This window comes from Lagopus muta, chromosome 21, assembly GCF_023343835.1.
Source record: "Lagopus muta isolate bLagMut1 chromosome 21, bLagMut1 primary, whole genome shotgun sequence".
NCBI lineage: Eukaryota > Metazoa > Chordata > Aves > Galliformes > Phasianidae > Lagopus > Lagopus muta.
The window spans coordinates 4,659,336-4,678,198 of record NC_064453.1 but is presented as its reverse complement, the minus strand read 5'-3'; the positions used below and the strand labels follow the sequence as shown (position 1 = coordinate 4,678,198).

The 18,863-nt window shown below is 42.3% G+C and overlaps 1 protein-coding gene across 3 annotated transcripts in view; it reads left to right on the top strand.

Moving 5' to 3' along the window:
- Positions 1-18,863, top strand: part of CAPZB (capping actin protein of muscle Z-line subunit beta) — a 52,140-nt gene that overhangs the window by 14,467 nt on the left and 18,810 nt on the right. For 2 of the 3 annotated variants that reach the window (XM_048967701.1, XM_048967702.1), the window contains exons 3-4: positions 9,560-9,681; positions 15,131-15,244. In XM_048967701.1, coding sequence (XP_048823658.1) covers positions 9,560-9,681; positions 15,131-15,244 — 236 coding nt within the window. Of the gene's footprint in view, positions 1-9,559; positions 9,682-15,130; positions 15,245-17,859; positions 18,057-18,863 lie in introns of those variants that run through there. The other variant, XM_048967703.1, reaches the window with a different exon arrangement.

The window sequence follows — 18,863 nt, the reverse complement described above, 5'->3', positions numbered from 1 at the left end:
TCATCAGCACCTTTCTCGATGGAGTTGTCATCAACAGCTTGAAGGCTGCTTTTTATTCCAGATAACTGGAGAGTTCATGCAAGTCGGGTGCATGCCCTCACACTGAGTATTCTCTCCAGATTAGCTACTTTCCAGTCTGCAGTTTCACACAGGACTTTTACCATAGATGCAGCAGTGACACGTGCTTTGGAGGCCTTACTGCAACAAAATATTGCAGGGTTAGAGCACTGCAGTTCTGGAGAATGCCCAGATCTATTTATACATTATGACATACCAGGTATTCTGCAGTCCAGTGAGTATCCAAGAAAGAATCCTTGCCAACTACCTTGTGCTGATACCTGTTTTCTGCTTGCCCATGCAACATTCATTATCCTTCCGTAAATTGGTAGCAAAGTAACTGAAGTCTTACATGGATTCCCATTCTCAGTTGCATAAGGTTGAGTTGTGCATTCTGTGAAGTGATACGCTATGCATTTGGTTTTATAGTGGGCTTGTTAGTGTCAACTGTCCCTGAAAACTGTGTGCCACAGTTGCCTCTAGAGCAGGTTAAAGTATTACTAAATGCAAATGTAATCTGTATAGAACCAACTGTAGAGGAAGCTGGGAAAATGTTTTTCCACTGTCCACACTGAATGTGATTTATGCTTAACAGTTTTCTGACCTCAGCTTCCAGACTTTTGTAGACAGGGATATTGAATTTGGAACGGAGCTGTAAGACCTTTGAATTAGGACTTTTCTCCTATCTTCCTGTGGGAATTGCAGCCCTTTCCTTTGGTGGAGCTGAATCTTACGCATGACTCTCAGACAAGATTTGTCAGCCACTTTAAAAACCTGGTGGTTCTGCATATAGCATCCACTTGAACTGATACCTCTTAATTAAACTGCTTCCGTTGCATCCAAGCTGTTTGCCATCTTTGTGTGCAGAAGAGTGGCTGCTTAACAGGGAAAAACGTAGCTGAGAAGTCTGTTCCTAAGTGGTGTTGCAGCTGGTGTTGGTGAATTTGGGAGGAGTCCTATGGTGAAAGAGCTCTGGCTGACTGGAGTTGATCAAACTCTATTTAAATATTGCATTTGGTTCCATAAGCCAAGGTGTAGGTAAGAAAGCTCTGTGGGTCAGGGAAATAAATCATTCCCTCCAGGAAGGGATTATTTCTCTTTCTTGAAACCATTTAGTAATTGTCTACATCTGTGCCACCAAAACTCTTGGCAGCTTAAGGCATCATTCTTGTGGCTGTTGCTGGAGGTGGGACACAATAACTAAATCCTGGTTTGATCTGGAATGATACAGTAGGTTTTCTGATGAAATGTTGGAGGAATGAGTGGATATCAAGGTTTGAGCAACTCCAAGGTCCATCCAGAACGATGAGTTGTTTGGAGAGCCTATGGTAAGCCTGGCTGTGTAATTGGTATGAGGTTTTTCTAATGACTCAGAAAATTGCTAGTTACCTCTCAATGTTGGAATTACTTTTGGATGGTGCTCGTTAGTGTTCTACATGCTTTCCATCAGCAGCACGCTCTGGGGGCTTCTTTTCATATTGAAAGTGTAACATGAAACAGACCAGTTTGAAACATGCTTATGAGGAGGGGTTGTATGATTCCCTCACTGGTTCCTGCAGTCCCTTCTGTGGGGTGGAGATGACATAACGTATTAAAACCAGTGTGATTTATTTATAATCTGTATGTATAATCTGTAAACCTCTTCTGCAGCCCACTCTGAGCCTGACCTCCACAAGACAGAAGCCTGCAATATTTAGATAAGAGCAGTATATGCACTGCCACCTTGTAGGAGTTCCAAAAACATCATGAGCCAGCCTGTAGCAAATAGTTTTTTGACCTTTCTTGGCAGGTTTCATCCCAACCTTTACAGCTGATGATTTTTATTCTGTTTGCTTTACCGTTACCAGACAATAACCTCCTTGATGTAAAAGGTCAGGCATGAGCAGCTTCATTAAATTTGTGATAGAATTATAAAAGATGGCACCTTGACTTCTGCTTCCTTTCTATTTGGTTTCCTTGCTTCATTGCACTTCCATGCTGGAGTAGACTTGGAACAGAGACCTGAGTCTTGGTTTGTTTTTTTTGACTCTCCTGTGGGAAGCATGGGTTATTCCTTGGTCTGTTTGCAGTTCAGCTTTCCATCTTTTGATAGGAGTTGATCTGCAGAATGATGCATAGCTACTGTTTTGATGCTTATTTAAACCTGTTGAAAGACATGGATGGTGACTTAAACGTGTCTGTATGCAAAGTGTTTTCAAAACAAATCCAGGAAGAAAGTAACATGTATTTCCTAGGCTTGTCATGCTGCTGGGAAATCTAGCTGTGCTAAATTTCTTCCCTCAGGTCCCTATTATTCGATACCCGAAGCTCTGCTTTGTAATAAAAAGAGCATTTTGGTGCCAGAAAGTGTATGGAATATGTTCAAGGCTGTCCATTACTGCCCCCAAGCGTCAGGCTGGCTAGGCAAGGGGTCCAAACTTGAACATGAAGTAAAAGGTTGGGGGAAAGAATAGGATTTTTGGGTCACTGGCCCTCATCAGACCAGACACTTTTCATTCATTAGCAAAACAATCGGTGGTTTGCCCTTTTACCACATCTGTTGTTGCTTTTTCAGACTGCAGAGTCCTCAATTAGAGTTCATTAGAGACCTTGTCAATCACAGGACTCAGGAGCCCTGCCTGAAAGAAGCTGTGCAGGGTGCTGGTGATGTGCCTTGGCATGGAATGCACTGCTTGGAGTTCAATTAGTTGTTATTTGTAAAATAGACTACTTGGAGGCTGTCAGAATGTGCAAGAGGACTTCTAAATCACTAGCAAATGTGTTTAGTGCAGGTATGTGCCTTTTTAAGGGCAACTTGTTTAAATTAAAGTGTTTTTTTTCTGTGTAATGTCTCTGGAAAATTGTATGAGGGAAGCCTTGGAGCCTGTACCTGTGAGCCAAGTGTGGGGTGTAAAGCAGGATGCATGAAAAGGGCATGAAGGGATTGCACTGCTCATGCAAATCACACTTTCTGGCACTAGAAAGAAGGCTGGTAGTGCTGTTAAATGGCTTATACTGACAGATCAGAACCCATTTGTGGGAGTTGCCCTCCTGCTTCCTTACTCTGAAGGTGACAGCTGTGCAGTAAGCCAGTCCTCACATACCTTCAGCTGTTCTCTTTCCAAAAGAAACAGCACAGAAGACATCAGCTTTCAGGTGGAGCTGTTGTGGAGGACCTGTGCTGAGGAGGTGGGTGAGCAGTGGCTGAATCCCACCTTCCTGACACCCTTCCCATCACAGTGTGGAGGAGGGGTTGGCTGTGCTCATGGGCCACGTGCACAAGTAAGGAGTCTGCAGCTGGGATGTCTTGGTGACTTTGGCTTCAAGTATGGAAGTTGATGTGCCCTCTGTGTTGGTAAAAGTTAAACAGGTTCCTCTGCAAGTGAGAATTTCCTGCAGTGTTTAATTTGGATGCTTGCCTGTGGGTGCATGTATAAGTTAAATGAAAGAAATCCAGCTGACTCAGAAGAATCAGATGGCTGGCATGAAGGTGAGAATTGTCCTTGCAAAACTTGACTGTAGAGTGGACAGGCAGACTTGCCATGTACAGGGCTTGCTCACAGCCGTGCCTTTCTTTGTCTCTCTCCCCAGTAAAGCTGGTATTCAGCTTATCCCATTTTTATCCAGTGTTAAACGTGAAGGCCTTCTTCTCGTAAAGCCTCAAGTTCTTGTTGCCATGGAAGAAACAAAGCTCAAGTTCTTCTATCTATAAATCCATTGCTAACTTTGTTAGGTGTTGTCTGGTTTCTCCCAAGGGTCATTTGCAGTTAAAGTTGTGAGGATGACCTCCTATGATGAGAAACATCAAGCAAAGATGAATGCTTAATTATTTTAGTAGCATGTGTTGCTAAGAAGTCCCACAGTGATGAACTTATGCTTGTATAAACCTCAGATGTTGAAATATTTGAACAATATTCATGAGCTTGCTTCACATAGCTAGTGTGCTTCCAGACAAGCCTCAGATCTGCTTGTATGCCTTCAGTAACAGAAAATACATTAAGCTGGAGAATTTATCCTCTGGAAAACTGCACAGACCATAAAGAACATGAGAATGTGACTGGAGCTTTATGTATTTGGAATCCAAAAGCCTGAGCAATCTGCAGTACTGAGAAGAAAGATAAAATAATTGAGTACAGATGGCTAGCTGAACAACTAGTGATGGTGGAAGATTTTTCTTTTAATGAAAATCAAAATAAAATTGAGACTTAAGGAGTGGAGACAGAAGGGCACTGACCAACCAGAGCTGGGTTTTGCCCTGCTGCTGGTCCTCAGCTTGCTGAGCTCCAGGCTGGTAGCAGCCAGTTGGCTAAAGAAAGAGGCTCTGGCTCTGGGTGAATTGATGGTGGGTGAGAGCCAGTTTTCCATTTGGTGAGTAGCTGTAAGCAGGAGCTTTTCCAGCTAGAAAAGATTCCCTATGGTTCCTTGATGGCAGCTGGACATTGCAGTACATCTAAGTTGTCAACAGAGCACTTGGCATAGAGCTTGCGACCTCCCCATGCATGAGACCACGCATTGTTTCACTTCTGGCTTCAATTTCACCTAAGTCTTTTTCTTTTTAAGCCTAAACTGTACCTTTTTTTCTTCCAGGATCTTGCCATTGCATTGCTGCTGTTATAACAAGCCCTTGAATTGCCTATTTAAATCTCTTCCTAAAGGAATGTAGGGAGGGGAATTGCTTGATGAGCTTGAATCCTAATTAGAAAACTATCTAAGTTCTTTTAAAGGTCGTGGGGGAAGTTAGACTATAGAAACATCAAGAGGAAGGACTGGAGAGAGTATGTATGCCTCTGCCTTTCCCATGGCTGTCACTGGGTATCTCCACCACCAGCTGGATGCACAGCCAGGACTTCCCAAGATACTGATACACTGTGACGGCTCATGGGACTCAGGGCTGGTAATGGGATACAGAAGCCTTCACCTGCAGGTCACTAGTCAGAGTGTGGGGCATCTCCTTGTGCCTGCCAGATGGCTAGCTTTTGTTTCTCACTAAGCTGCATAATGCTGAATCCAGCCCTGGTTGTCACCTTTCAGACAGTTTAGCTGCACTTCCTCCAGCTAAGCTGAAAATGCCTGTAATTAATTTCTGCCATGACATCGTTAACTAGACGAACCTAGCTTTACAACCTAATTAGCATTTGCCTTTTGCCAGAAAAGCAAATTGATTTTTATTTCACTTTTGCAAATTCTTACAGCACTGGGCTGCAGTGCAAATACTCGAGTCAAGCTGAGCTGTTTCCAATATCAGTTATATCTGGCCTTGAACAGAAGTCCATTTAAGTGTCATTTAATAAACAAAGCTTAAAGAATGTGTGGCCCTTGGACATCTGATGGATCAAATTAAGGTTTAGCAATGTGTGGATTTGTGGGAGTGACTTTACTGGTGGTTTTAAGCCCAAGATGAGTGGAGCCAGGCTTCCTTCTAGAGTTTCCACAACATCCGTTATGCCGTGTCTGTGTTCTGCAGGAACAGGAAAATCTGAGGCTGTGGAATGACTCAAATTATAATAATATTTTATTAGATGCTAGCCCGGAGGGGAGGAACCCAGGTTGCAGGGGGGTCTTGTGCCAAAGCAATTCTTCTGCAGGAGTGCTGGTGACTTGCATGGGCTCTGCGTTGCTGTGGAGTGTTGCTCTGCCCAAGTGACACGGGCAGTGTTTATTGTGTGAGCTGTCTTAAAGAAGACAAAGCAAATTAAAACCGTGGGTTCACACACATCTAAAATATGCATTTTCCTGTTTGCATGCAGGTTTTAATTAAAAACAACTTGTCATGTGTGCTTTCAGATAGCTGTGTGTTACAGACCCTGAATCAAACGGCAAATGGATCTGAGTGCCTGCATTGCTTATCTTCTGGAGCTCACTCCATCTTCCTTCTGATTCCTTGAGGAAAAATGTTTCATCTTTTAATTTTACTGCTTCTAACTTAGTTTTCCAGCAACGCGAGGTTCCTGTGGAGGTCAGAACGTACTGACCTCTGCATAAACATGGAAAAAAAGAAGTATTTTTAAGCCCAGAACCTCACACTAACAATATTACTGCTTCAGTTGCAAACATGATTCATTTCAGTCAAGGCTGCTGGAAAAAAACAATAATGGTAGTGTGCTCGGGTTGCAGGGCTAGCAAGCCAACCCATTAGCTGTTCTGAATATGTAAGGTGAAGAATTTGATGCAATCCAATGAGCATGATCAAAGCCAAGGTGGAGAATGCATAGCCATGAAAAGCTGATTTACTTCTTTAACCTTTGCTGCTCGTTTGCTTCAGTCTTTTCAAGAGGCTAATTTAAATGTAAGAACCAACAAAACAGCAGCAATTGTTTTGGTGATACGTTATTTTACCAAAAAGTGAGATGAGAAGGAATGATTCTTAGGTGAGCTGCTGTGAGAAGAGCATGGTTTTGACTTTGGCACGAGTGATTATTTGTCGTGATAGCGGTCGACTTCATTAAAACACTGTCCACATACCTGGCTTGCTCTGATGGGGAATATTGTTACACAGGACAACAGAAACCTTGTTCAACATGCAGGAGAGTATGCTTAACTCACTTTCATTCTGTTTCTTTTTCCTCTTTACTGCGCATTCATTATGTATCTCCTTGGGAAAAAAAGCAATCCATCCCCCAAGCAGTGCCCTGTTGCATGGAATGTGCTGCTGAATGATGCTGCTATTCAGTTCCAGGCTGAGTTGAGGTCTCCCAGGAGCCCTCTTTTTTCTTTATTGATTTACATTGAGGGTGGTCTCGCTCCATGGCTGTGCATACGAGCTCCAGAATAGGTCATTGAGCTCTTACTTGTGGAAACATGGGTGTGCCATGGACTGAATAGAATTAATGATGGCTTTTAGCTCAAGATACAAGGCTAAGATTATATTCAGCACGTGACCTGCTTAAAATGGGATAAGTGGGTGTCAGGATAAAGATGGGAGCACGCTCTTTGCTTATGAATCAATCCCATCCCTGTACAGCCAGTATTTTCATTGCAGGAACACTTACAGTGGGGTGGTGAATCAAATCAACTCTTTGAAAGGGTAGATAACAGCAGGACAAGGGAAAATGGCTTAAAGTTGAAGGAGGGAAGATTGAGGTTGGATGACAGTGGGAAGTTCTTTGCTATGAGAGTGGTGAGGTGCTGAACAGCTGCCCAGAGAGGCTGTGGATGCCCCGTCCATCCCTGGAGGTGTTCAAGGCCCGGTTGGATGGGGGCCTGGGGAAGCTGGTCTGGTATGAAATGTGGAGCTTGGTGGCCCTGCATGTGGCAGGGGGTTGGAGATTCGTGATCCTTGAGGTCCATGAGAACCCTGGCCATTCTGTGAAATCACTGCTTTACATTTCAGGATTTGGCCTGAGAAGTGGGTTTATTTGTGCTGTTTTGAATGCAAGCCTGAGTTCCCTTTCTGATGACTGTTGGAGACAGATGCACTTACTCAGGCACCCAATGTCTTTTGGCTTTCCCATTAACACAGTAAAAGCTAATGAGAGAAGTTCACAGTGCTAATGTACTTGCCTGGAACCTTTGAATGACAGCAGGTCAGCTGGGCTTTCAGGCAGAACTGCCTTCAGTTCAGATTTGGAAGCTTTCTCACTAAATATAAACTGAATTCCATCAGGGTTTAAGTGCACACAAAGTAACTGAATGGCTTCAGGAAGAAAGTTTGGTGCTTGGCTTGGGGAAGGCTTAAGGAGAGGTGGGTATGTAATGTAAAAGAGCTGCTCAGTGCCTGTGTAGCAGTGCTTGCTCAGCCCCAAATATTTTATCACTGCCTGTTTTAAAAAGGAAATTCAGAAGGAATCCACAAATTTTGTGTTGCTGGGGTCTTTAAAGCTGCAGATTACTGTGTTGACTTCCTGCTTTTGCTTTTTAAGTGGCTTCGTAACACAGAAGAGGAAGACCAGTGTGCATAAATCTGGTGAATCTCTTGTAAAGGAAGTGCAGCAGCTGTTGGAAGTTGATGCAAGAAGTGATACAGAAATTCTCTGAGGGTAGCTATGCCAACCTTGGATGTTTTTTTCCAAAACTTAAATTGCATAAGCAGCTCCATCAGTTGAAACAGCTCAATTCTTCTATGAATGAAGGAAATTCTCATATTCTTCCAAAGTGGATTGGGGTTTTCTTCCCCATTTCATTCTGAAACAAACTGAAGGAGGAAAGAATATATTGCCTGAAATCCTGGAGCAAAGAGAGAGTGAGTGGTTAGAAATCTGACTGCAAAATGGTACTGAATTATAGCACAATACCTTAGTTTAGTAAGTAGATGCTGCAAGGCATTCTCTGCTATTCCTCTAAGACCAGCTACAGCTCATACAGACTAAAAACGTGTCTGTGCTTATGCACAATTCTGTTACTGAATCATCCAGGGAGGAGTTTAGTTCATCATTACTACATGGAAATGCAATTCATTGTTTTTAAGATGTAATTAATGTGCCAAGGGTTCCTTCTGGTCACCGAGAGCTTGTGCTGTCCCAGTAAGCAGCGCAGCAACGCCCTCAGCACGGCTGGGATCTGCAGGAGTGGCACTTGTTGGTGTTCTGCATGGAATTTTTGGAATTTTAATAATAAATCCTTAACATTACTTTATGAAAACAGGGGCTTCAGGGGGTAAACGTGGCAAAAAGCCTGCAGCTGTAACAGCACAGGCAGAATCATCCCAGCGACCTCTGAGCACCGCTCAATAACAACCTGGCTTTATTTGGCTGTGTGATTTATTTAATTTAATTTTTTTTTTTGGTCTTGGGCATGAGAATTTGTCGAGTTCTGTAAGGATTGAATAGAACTTTAGATGGGAATTTGCAGGTTTTTTTCTTTTTTTCCTGAGGGGTCTTTAGCTGGTGAACTTGGATCTCAGATTTGTCTTTTGCAGATGGGGACGGTGCAGTCATCCCTGCCTGTTTGGGGTCAGTGGGTTTGGAACAACAAGGCTTAGTGCTCCACATCCCTCTGTGGCATCTGAGTGTTTTGCAGTGCTGCTTTAACCAAAGTCCTCCCTCTGCTGTGTTCCTCATTCTTTTCTACCCAAGGGATCCTCTCTTGAAAAAGAGGGCACCCTGAGGAGGGGGGTGAGGGGCTTTGCTGCGATCCTTGGTGCAGGAATACTGATGCCTGTGTTAGGAGATGGATTGGTTTTACACAAGTGTGTGTGCATACATGCACATATTTTATTAACCAGCATGGTAATGGTTGGCCAGCTGCCTGGAAACTGTTCTAAACTGTACCCAGAGAGGGAGTTTGTGAAAAATACATTAGTGCATACGGATGGCGTGTTCTTTTAGCAGCTCTCTGCTTTCCACTCCATTATAAATATTTACCTTGATTCATCAGTCCTCCACAATTGCTTTACTGGCCGTCCTTGGCAAGTAGCTAACATTCAGACTGCGCATATTTAAGCACACTGGACCACACCAGTGGTTAGGTAATTAAATCTGAAATTATTGGAGGTGGGCTGTTAATAGCAAAAGCTGTTCTTAAGAATACCATGCTCTTCTAATTTTAATCTCATTACCTTCTCTCTGTATTTTTTCTCCACAATCAGGTCCCAAGCCTCTGTGAAGATCTCCTCTCTTCTGTTGATCAGCCATTGAAGATTGCACGAGATAAGGTGGTAGGAAAAGACTATCTATTGTGTGACTACAACAGAGATGGAGACTCGTATAGGTGAGTTCCTATCCCAAGAAATGAGCTAACTGGTTTACTGTCTGCATCGGAGTATTGAAGTCCCTTCTCCCTCTTATCCTGATCCAAAAAAGGGAAATTTAAATGATATTAAACTGTATTAAACTCATCTTGGTGATAAGCCTGGTACTGTTTCAAATCCTGACAACTGTAGAATGCTTTGCTTTCAGACAATGTGGTTGTATAGCCTCTAATCTGATGACCTTAGCAGCTCAGGTCCCTGTCTGTCCATCTCAGAAACAAGATATGTTTTATCCTAGAAACCCCAGGACTTTGTGTGTTTTCTGTACCAAGATCTGTAGGCATTCACTCAAGCCTAAAATCTGATGTTGTTATCCTGTTAAAGGGCTGACACTAACGGGTTCCTCTTAGGCTTCCTGTAGCACAGCTCTATCTTTGAGGATTAGAACCAATTGGATCTCCAGAACTGTGGTGTGAAATTAAATCATCACTTGTTGCAAGGTTGTAAGATGTTTGGAATGGCTGACAACAGAGAAAAATGATGATTCAGGCAGCAAGTTTAAATAAAAGAATTATTGGTTTGTACAAAGCAGCGTGGACTTGCCAGCTGGGAAAGCTGCTTTCAGTTGTGTTTTCAAGGGGTTGTTCTCATTTTGGATGTGCAATGTCATTAGTTCTCAATGACAATCTTGGCCCCAGCTTTCAGTGAAGGAAAAGAATCCCTTTCTACCAAAATAGCTAACTTATTTTGAGAACTGCAGGCGAAGACAATGAAAATATTTGAACAATATGAGCTTTAGATAATTATAATAAATTTCAAAGTGGAAAGAGCTGTAATAATACGATGAGTATTCAGGATATTGGCAGCCACTTGGAACGCAGTCTCTCCTTTTATGCTTTTCTTCCATACCTTGCCATTAGGATGATTATATTTCAGCAACCAATGCTTAAAGCTATTTGTTTTCCTTCCTCCATTGCCTGCCTTTTGTTAATGTCCATAGCATCGGTGCCATAGTTCCAAATATTTTGATAAAGAATTACAGAGCTCATCCAGAAGCCTTTTGAGTATTGCATCACCTGGCTTCTGCTCTTTTCTCCTAATGAAGGCTGCTACACCAGGAAGTAATGAACACCATCCATCTTCTGTCCTGAGTTAGCAGCTCAGCTGTTCCACCTCCTCTTCTGGTTCCGATTAGAGGCTTAGATTCTGTGCTCCCTTTCTGGTTTGGTGTAATAGCTTATGTTTGCAGTGCTAACAATTGGAACTGCTTTGCAGTAAGAGTTTAGCTTTCCTTTGCTTCGCGGTGGTGATTTATGTTCATTTGGCCAGAAAGTTTCAAGAATTCTGTTCCAAGTTGGAATTCCACAAAATATTTTGATTTTTTCCTTTGGCTCAGACCTTCACTGCAGACACAGGTAAGTTTATGAAGGATTATAACTTAGTTGGTTTCGGTCACAGGAAAGGTACTTAACTAAACTGAAAGCACATCTGTCTGTAGATGATTGATACAGGGAACACACTGAGATTCATCTTGCCCTGTTAGTGTGAGGAGCAGACTGCTAATGGATGTGGAGTTTGACAGTGCATCTGAGTTGTGGCCAACTGTAAATGACAGAGAGCTTTTTTTAAGTATATCCTCTATTGCAGTGGGCCCAGAGGTAAGCAAGTCTCTAAGGTGAAGTTTCTGCTCATGTTCTGAAAGGTACGATCCTAACATTGAGATCTTCTCCAGGCCACCACAAGGTGTGTGTGCACAGCTCATCCTTTATGGCACGTGCAGGAGGACGGAGCATACCACAGATAATGTATTTCTTGTGGGTCCTTCATGAGATGGTTTCTCCCTGAGGCTGTGATGTGTTTCTAACAGTCTCTTGGGATCTTTGTTAGACTGTTGACATGAGTATCTATCACCAGATGCTCAGAAAAATGGAAAAGGCACTTGTTAAACTATATATATAATAATAATAATAATATATTATATATAATATAATATAATATATATAATTATATTATATATAATATATATAATATATATATAATATATATTATATTATATATAATATATATAATATATTATATATAATATAATATATTATTATATATAATAATAATAATATATAAACTATATATATATATAATAATAATAATAACAATAACTAATAACAGTTGCCCCTCCCCATTGCCTAGCACTCCATGTTTGATTACTACATTTGGAAGCCCTTTCTTTAAGGTTAGTTTCATGCTTGCCTCTGAAATTTACTCAGTCTCTTCCCTACTATATCCCTACTCAGATACTTAAAGACTAACAGGGAAGCAGGAGGACTTATTACATCATGAGGTTTCAGAAAAGGTATTTTATTTCTTTGCAGTGAGTAGCCACAATGTATAAATTGTTGGCATTAGAGAATGCTGTTCTTTCTCTGAGGCTTTTGGTTCAAGTGTTCTGGATCAAAGCGATTCTCCCTTCTGGAACTGATTGGCCTCAGCTCTGTTTCACAAAGTAAATTCCTTCCTTCAACAGAAAGCAAAAGCCTTTGAAAACCAGGCAATGTGAACATGTGCATGTGTTGATCCAGTCGGTGCCTGTGTTCAGATAATGCTATTCATACCTCATAAATTCTGAAGTTGTTACTGGGAAGTGGCCCTTGCACTAATGTAATCAATTAGACCCGAATCGAGGAGGAGTGTTTTATACTTTCAAAAGCTTTTGATATTTCCACACAGGTTTTCAGAACCCCACTCACTGGGTGAGAAGTCACAAGAAGTGCTGCAGTCACCTGCAGAATGCTGTGTCCCCAGTTACTGCATGCTGACTGCAGAATGCTACGTTACTGCATGCTTTGAACTAAACTTCAGTTTTCTTCTCTTGGAGACTTTACCAATTGCATTTCTTTTAATACAAATCCAAAGATTTGAAGGTGTTCTGTGGACAGCTGAGCCTTGTGTGAATTCTGCAGGAAGCCTGGAGCTTCCTCACTGGGAATCGAGCTTTGTAGGCCTTTTTTGAGCAGCTTTACAGTTGGACTGGGTGGCAGCTTTGAGAAAAAACAGGGATGTTTGTCCATTCTGATGACTGATAACCTGACGTTTCATGGGGGCATCCTTCAAGGAAATTAATATCCTAATTGCTGAGCCACTCGCAGTTGACTCCTTCCTTGTTTTAAGGAATGTGATTTTCTTTGTGTTGGCGTGGATCAGACCACAAAGTACATCCTGGAGTCTTTCTTGGATCTTCATATGTCAGTACTTTCACATTTCATCATATTATCACACTGCTGCTTATGTGATCAGCCTCTTCTGTGTGTATGCTTGCAGGCAGTTCTATGAGTGCTCCTGTAATAAGAGGAAGGTTTGGGAGCATATCAAAAGGCAGTGGAATCCACATTGTGAAAGCAGACCCTTTTTTTCTTTTTTTTCCTTCAATATATAGGACTTCAAGGTCTCTGACTTTGTCCATACATTCCCATTCAAAGTATGTTTGATCACTCCATTAAATGGAATCCTTATGGGGAATTTGGTGCCAACAACACTGAAGCCTGTTAACTGAAACAAAAAACATTCTCTTTTAGGGAAATTAGAGGTCTGACTTTAGAAATTTAAGTGCCCTTGTCCATCTGTCTTTCTTCAAATAGCCTCCATTAAAGCTTTTAAATGCATTGTGAATACTCTTCCACAAAGAAAAAAAAATTATGGGGTTGTGTTATGAATTTTTTTAGGTGAAGCTGCTTCTGGCTCCAACTATAATGGGTTGAAAATGCTGCGGTCCGCTTGCTAGAAAGACTCAGTTGCTGGCCTTCCCTTCAACACCATTCCAGCAGTCTGCAAAAGAGATCTGAGCAAGGAATCAGGGAATGGCTTGGGTTGGAAGGGATATTTGGTATCATCTAGTTCCATCTCACCTGCTGTGGATGGGGTTGCCACCGACTAGATCGTGCCACTGGCTTGTTTCTCTCCATTTTGGATGCAGAAGCTTCCACCTAGTACACCTCCCAGCTTGTCTTGACATTTGCAGTCAACTTAGATAACTTAGTTATCTTTGGGCTGTAAATGCAGTTCTGAGTCTAGCAGTACCTGCACTACAGACTCAGTAGCTCTTTGTCTTATATATTTGGAAATAAGCATCTGTCTGACTTGAGGAAACAAAGCAAGAAGGGGCTGCTGATCTGATCACAAACCAATCAGTGTCAGAAGTGGGAAACTGAAGCTTTTTACAAGCATCTGGTATGACAAGTCTCATTTATCTCAGTCTTGCATCACTTTCTCTAAGAATCTCCTTTAAATATTTGCAGTTCCATTTTCTTCAAGTTCTTCTACTTCACGCAGAGAAATCTCATTTTCAGGTGCCATTTGCAATTTGCACTTCATGTATTTCCACTGTGCCTTTACCATTGGTTCTTTGCTCATCCACCTGGGTCTCTTTGGTGCAGGCTGGCTCTTAGCATGCTGCCCAATGGGTGCAGGTGTCCCATTTGGGAACCTTTGGGGGGATTTTTTTTTTTGCAGATCTCTTCTGGATTTCAGTGGGCTGTTAGGTAAATAAATGTTAGCTGTCTTCAGAGCAAGTGAGTTTTAAGCAACTATTTTAAAATGAGAACCACCAGCTGAAAAACATTGCCCTGGTGGATGTGACGTGGTGATTTAGCTTTTCCTGATCTCTCACCTATTTGTTCAGATGTGGTCGGGAGGAGAGGGGTGAAGTGCTGTGAAAGCACGAGGGCAGCATGAAGCAGAGCCTGTTCTTTGTGCTTTGCATTAAACACGTCCAAACGAGTTACTTGTCTGAGAAATGAGTAACAAATGGGTACTGAGGAAAAAGCCCTTACGTATGGACTGCATTAAGACCTAGCGTTAGTCCACTGGAGTATTCTGAAAACTGAGTAGGCAAAAGGTGGAGGTACCTTTTCTTAAACTAGCAGTGATACATGTAGGTTGGTTATCCCCAGGGGAAATGAAGAGGAGAATGCAACTTTGCAGAAAGGGAGTTATAAAAGTCTCAAGCATTAATCTTTTAATACCAAATCTTTCATTAGGAGCACAAAATCTCTTCCACACCTGCAGAAATAGTACAATAAAAACTGCAGCTTTACAGACCCTGTTAAACCCTGTGCATTGTTCAAACATTTTCCTACCATTGTGCTAAAAGACAAGTTTATTGAAAGCAAAATAGTGGAGGAGAATTTGGACCTTAATTGTAGATGGCAAAGTTTAGCTCGAATATTGTCAGATGCCAAACAAGCTGCGTAATGTATTTGTATTTGCATGGAAATAATTTTAAATACCTGATGTGTAACAGCTGAGGTTGAACCTTTGAATACTTGAGAAGGAGCAGATGCAAACCCAGGTGTAGTTTTATACATTTATAGCATAAACTCAAAGGATACTCGCCATTGTTGGACAGGTCAGGCCCACCACTCTGACCTCTCTGAGTTTCCCTGTTGTCTAACTCTGCTTTCCTTGTATCCTTGGCAGATCACCGTGGAGTAACAAGTATGATCCTCCCCTGGAAGACGGTGCCATGCCATCTGCTCGCCTGCGCAAGCTGGAGGTGGAAGCCAACAATGCCTTTGACCAGTATAGAGACTTGTATGTCAGTTCTACCATACACAGCCCTCTACTTCCTTTGTTTCCTTCAGGAGGCATGCAGTACATATATTGGCCTGAAATGCAGTGCCACTGAGGGTGGCATACGTGTGTATACTGGAGGTGGAAGGGTAGGCAGCAGCTGATCTGCTGGGAACACATCACCTGTGATTTCGTGTTGGGAAAGCACGATCCAATTTGCCAGCTGATGCTAACGGCAGAAGCTGAAGTGCTTTCTTGGCTCTCTCATCTCTTGAATAGATTAATGGCATCTTTGTCCTGAAATGACTTTGTTCTCTTTGATCTCAACTAAGTTCAGTCCTAAAGCATCTGCTTTTTCTGTTCCCTCAAGACTCTCTCCAAATATCTACCTCTGCAGCAGAAGCTTGCACATCTTGTCAGATTGCAGGCGTTGATTGTGAAATGTGGCAGTGGTGTGGGGAGTCGTGTACTTCTGCAAAGATGACTGTGTTTCAGGCCTTGTCTTGTGAAAGAGATGTGAAGGGAAGGAACTAGTGGAAATGTGTGAGAACAGTGTAATTAGGCTGTATCCTTTCAAAGCTGCAGTTGCAGTTTTTCCAGGTGACTTGTCAGTTAAACAGTCTTGCTAAAAGGAGGGAATGCACTTGTCTTGCATTGCATCCACAACTATCTTCTGTACAGCCTGTGGTCTCCTAAGCAGCAATAGGATGGAAACAGTCATGTTAAATCTGGAAAGCAAAAGAAACTTACTCCTTTACCAAAGTTGGGATGCTCTCACATTGGAGATCCCTAGTGACCATGGAATAGGTGAACAGCATTCGTTGCTTCATGTTGCATCCAGGTGGAGATAACTTAGATGTAGTTAATCACGTGTCACTTGAAATTTACACTATTTTAGTGCTAACAAAGGCAGCTTAAAAAAAATATTCTTGCTGATTTTCTACTCATTTGTAGATGTGATTGATGTAAGTGTTGCCTGTCCAGACATAGAGTCTTCTCTTAAAGATACCAAATTCTACTTTTCTTGCAATATGTGAAGGTATCCGATCTCTAGTAACAGTTGTTATAGGTGTCTGAATCCACTGGAAGATTGCATTTCTGCATATGCAGCAAAGGGAGGTTTGCAGTTTCCCTTCAGGCGCAGAACGGACCCAGACGAGTAGAGGTTTTTGTTCAGTAAGGTGAAAATGAGTAGCTTTCTGGAGCAGAGATTGAGCACAGAATCCCTCTGTGATCACTGACCATGAAGTCACAGCTGGATACAATAACTCCTCTAAAGAAGTTTGCAGAAAGGAAAGCTCAGTACAGCCTGCCCTTGGACTCAGTGAATCTGCTGATCCTCTCGGCATGGGGTACAATAGTAGCATTAATATATTGTATGGAAGTAAAAAGAAAGATTTTATCAAATTTCATCTTTCAGTTAGCCAGTCCAAGTTTGGCAGGCAATACATTGTGAGAGGGATGCAGGAGGGATTGCTCACAAAGACTTCATTCTTGTGGCATCAGCCAGAAATGACTGAGGCATTATGGCTTGCAGTACAGACTAGATAAGAGCATCAGTCAGCAGAACACACTTTGATGCACGTTAGGATCTCAAAAATGTGTCAGAAAAAGAGGAAAAGGGTGGCTTATGTTTTGCTGAGTGGTGTAAAAACTGTAGTATTTTTGGAAAGAATTTGCAAAGTTAGGGAAACTTAACCCAACCGCTTGAAGGGTTCCTCATACTTGAAATTGGAAGTGATTTGTGCTTTACCTACAACAGAGGTCTGGATAGAAACGTGCTTTTGTTCTTGTAGCTGGACTCTGCAGTTTCCTTAACAATTGGATTTGGTATTTTGACAGCAAAAGCTTAATTTTTACTTGGAGATTGGAGGGGAAAAAATGAGGTGGTGGTAACAAGTGCCAGCTTTTCACACTTCTGCTGCCAGCAGGTCAGATTGGGAATGGCTGTAACAATTACTGGCATAACAGCTGCTGAAATCGTGTGGGAGCCCAAAGCATAGGGAAGCTTGTAGTGGGAAGAAGATAGCAATTGCAGTGATGTCATTTCCATGGTCTGCTGGAGCTGGAGACTAATGGTATATCTCCACTGCAAAGGTCTGAGTGCTGTCGATTCAGGATGTCACTGGCCTTCTGGTTTGGTTCTAGGCATTCATTCACAGGGAACACCAGGCTCCAGTGTGCTTGAGCTTCCTATAATGAATGTTTCTGCTAGGAGGTGTTTCAAAGCACTTTGAGGCTTTGTTTCTTAGCCCTGCTGGGCTGACCCACTGTCTCTTGTGCTTGCACTTCTCCAGGCACTCGCGGAAAGACAGTGCATTGTATGGGCTTGTCGTTGATTGTAGGGCTGAAAAAGGAAGATTGTGTGCAGAGGTGAGTTCAGGCTGCCAAAGCAGTTTGTGTTAATTGCACCAGAAGAGCCTTTGCACAAGGAAGCAAAGTTTAAAAACAACAACAAAAGCAAACCCAGCCAACAATCTGCAGCATGCATGGTTGTCTGGCATCAGATGTTAGCCTGCAGGTGGGTGTGAGCAGGTCAGGATGAATGACCTTCACCTGAGACAAAATACTGACCGTAACAAAGGGATAAAGCATTTCCTACCCTGGCCTAAATTAGTACATTGGAAGCACTTGTTTCTGAGATGTTGCTCTGCATGGTGCTCAGCTTTCAAATGCATCTTAGAGAAGCCATTCCAGTGGGGGAGCGGAAGAGGAGGATGTTTACTTACCAAAGGAAAATAAGTACTTTAGAGAATATGTGCTTTTCCCACTCAGCTCTCAGCACGCAGTCCAAGCTTCCTCTGGATTATCTCCCTTTTTACCTTCATGCACAGTAAGTGATAATATCTCACAGAGTTCATGTTGAGCCTCTTCCAAAACCTCAGCTCGTTTCAGCTTTTCCTCGTGCCGCTTGCATTTGGCCCACATACCATTCCTTTCTAGATTTCTGTTGTAATCAGGTGTGGTTAAGTATCCACCTACATCTCATGAGTCATCAGCATGGATCTGCCATTTCCCAAGGCTTGACACCTGCTGGTGTGGGTGGTTTGAGGAGAGCAGCCTGTGGTGCATTTGTTAACGATCGGTGTGAAATAATCCGTTCGTGTTTGTTTGCTGGTGACATACATTTGAGTTTTGCCCCTAAAAGCTTATTGAGCAGCACACTGGGTGACTGCAGTGTGAAAACAACTTTGGAGGAGTCTTGTAGAGTCCCACAAAGTAATTTCAAATCATGAAAGCTCGAGAAAAGCTTTCCTGGTGTGTGGAAGGTTCAGTGCTTCCTAACCAGTGCTACGTTATTTCCTCTAAACATCATTTGGCTGCTCACCTTTTATTTCTGGAAATCTCCTTGGGTTGAAGAGGAATCATACTCATTTTTTGCTCTCACAGCAAGTGTATTTCTCAGTTATCAGTTTGACCAAAATGTATGTCAGTTTCCCTCCCCAAAACCCCACCAACTTTAATTTTGATCTCCTGCTGCCAGGTTTAACTCAGACACTGCCTGAAGCTAATGCCCCGGTATGTTTTTGTTCAGCAGGTTATTATTCCCAGATGGAAGCCTAATATCTCATACCATTCAGTGAGGGCTTTGGCTTTCCACTTCCAATATTGTGAAGATAATTTCTTCAAACACATGGTT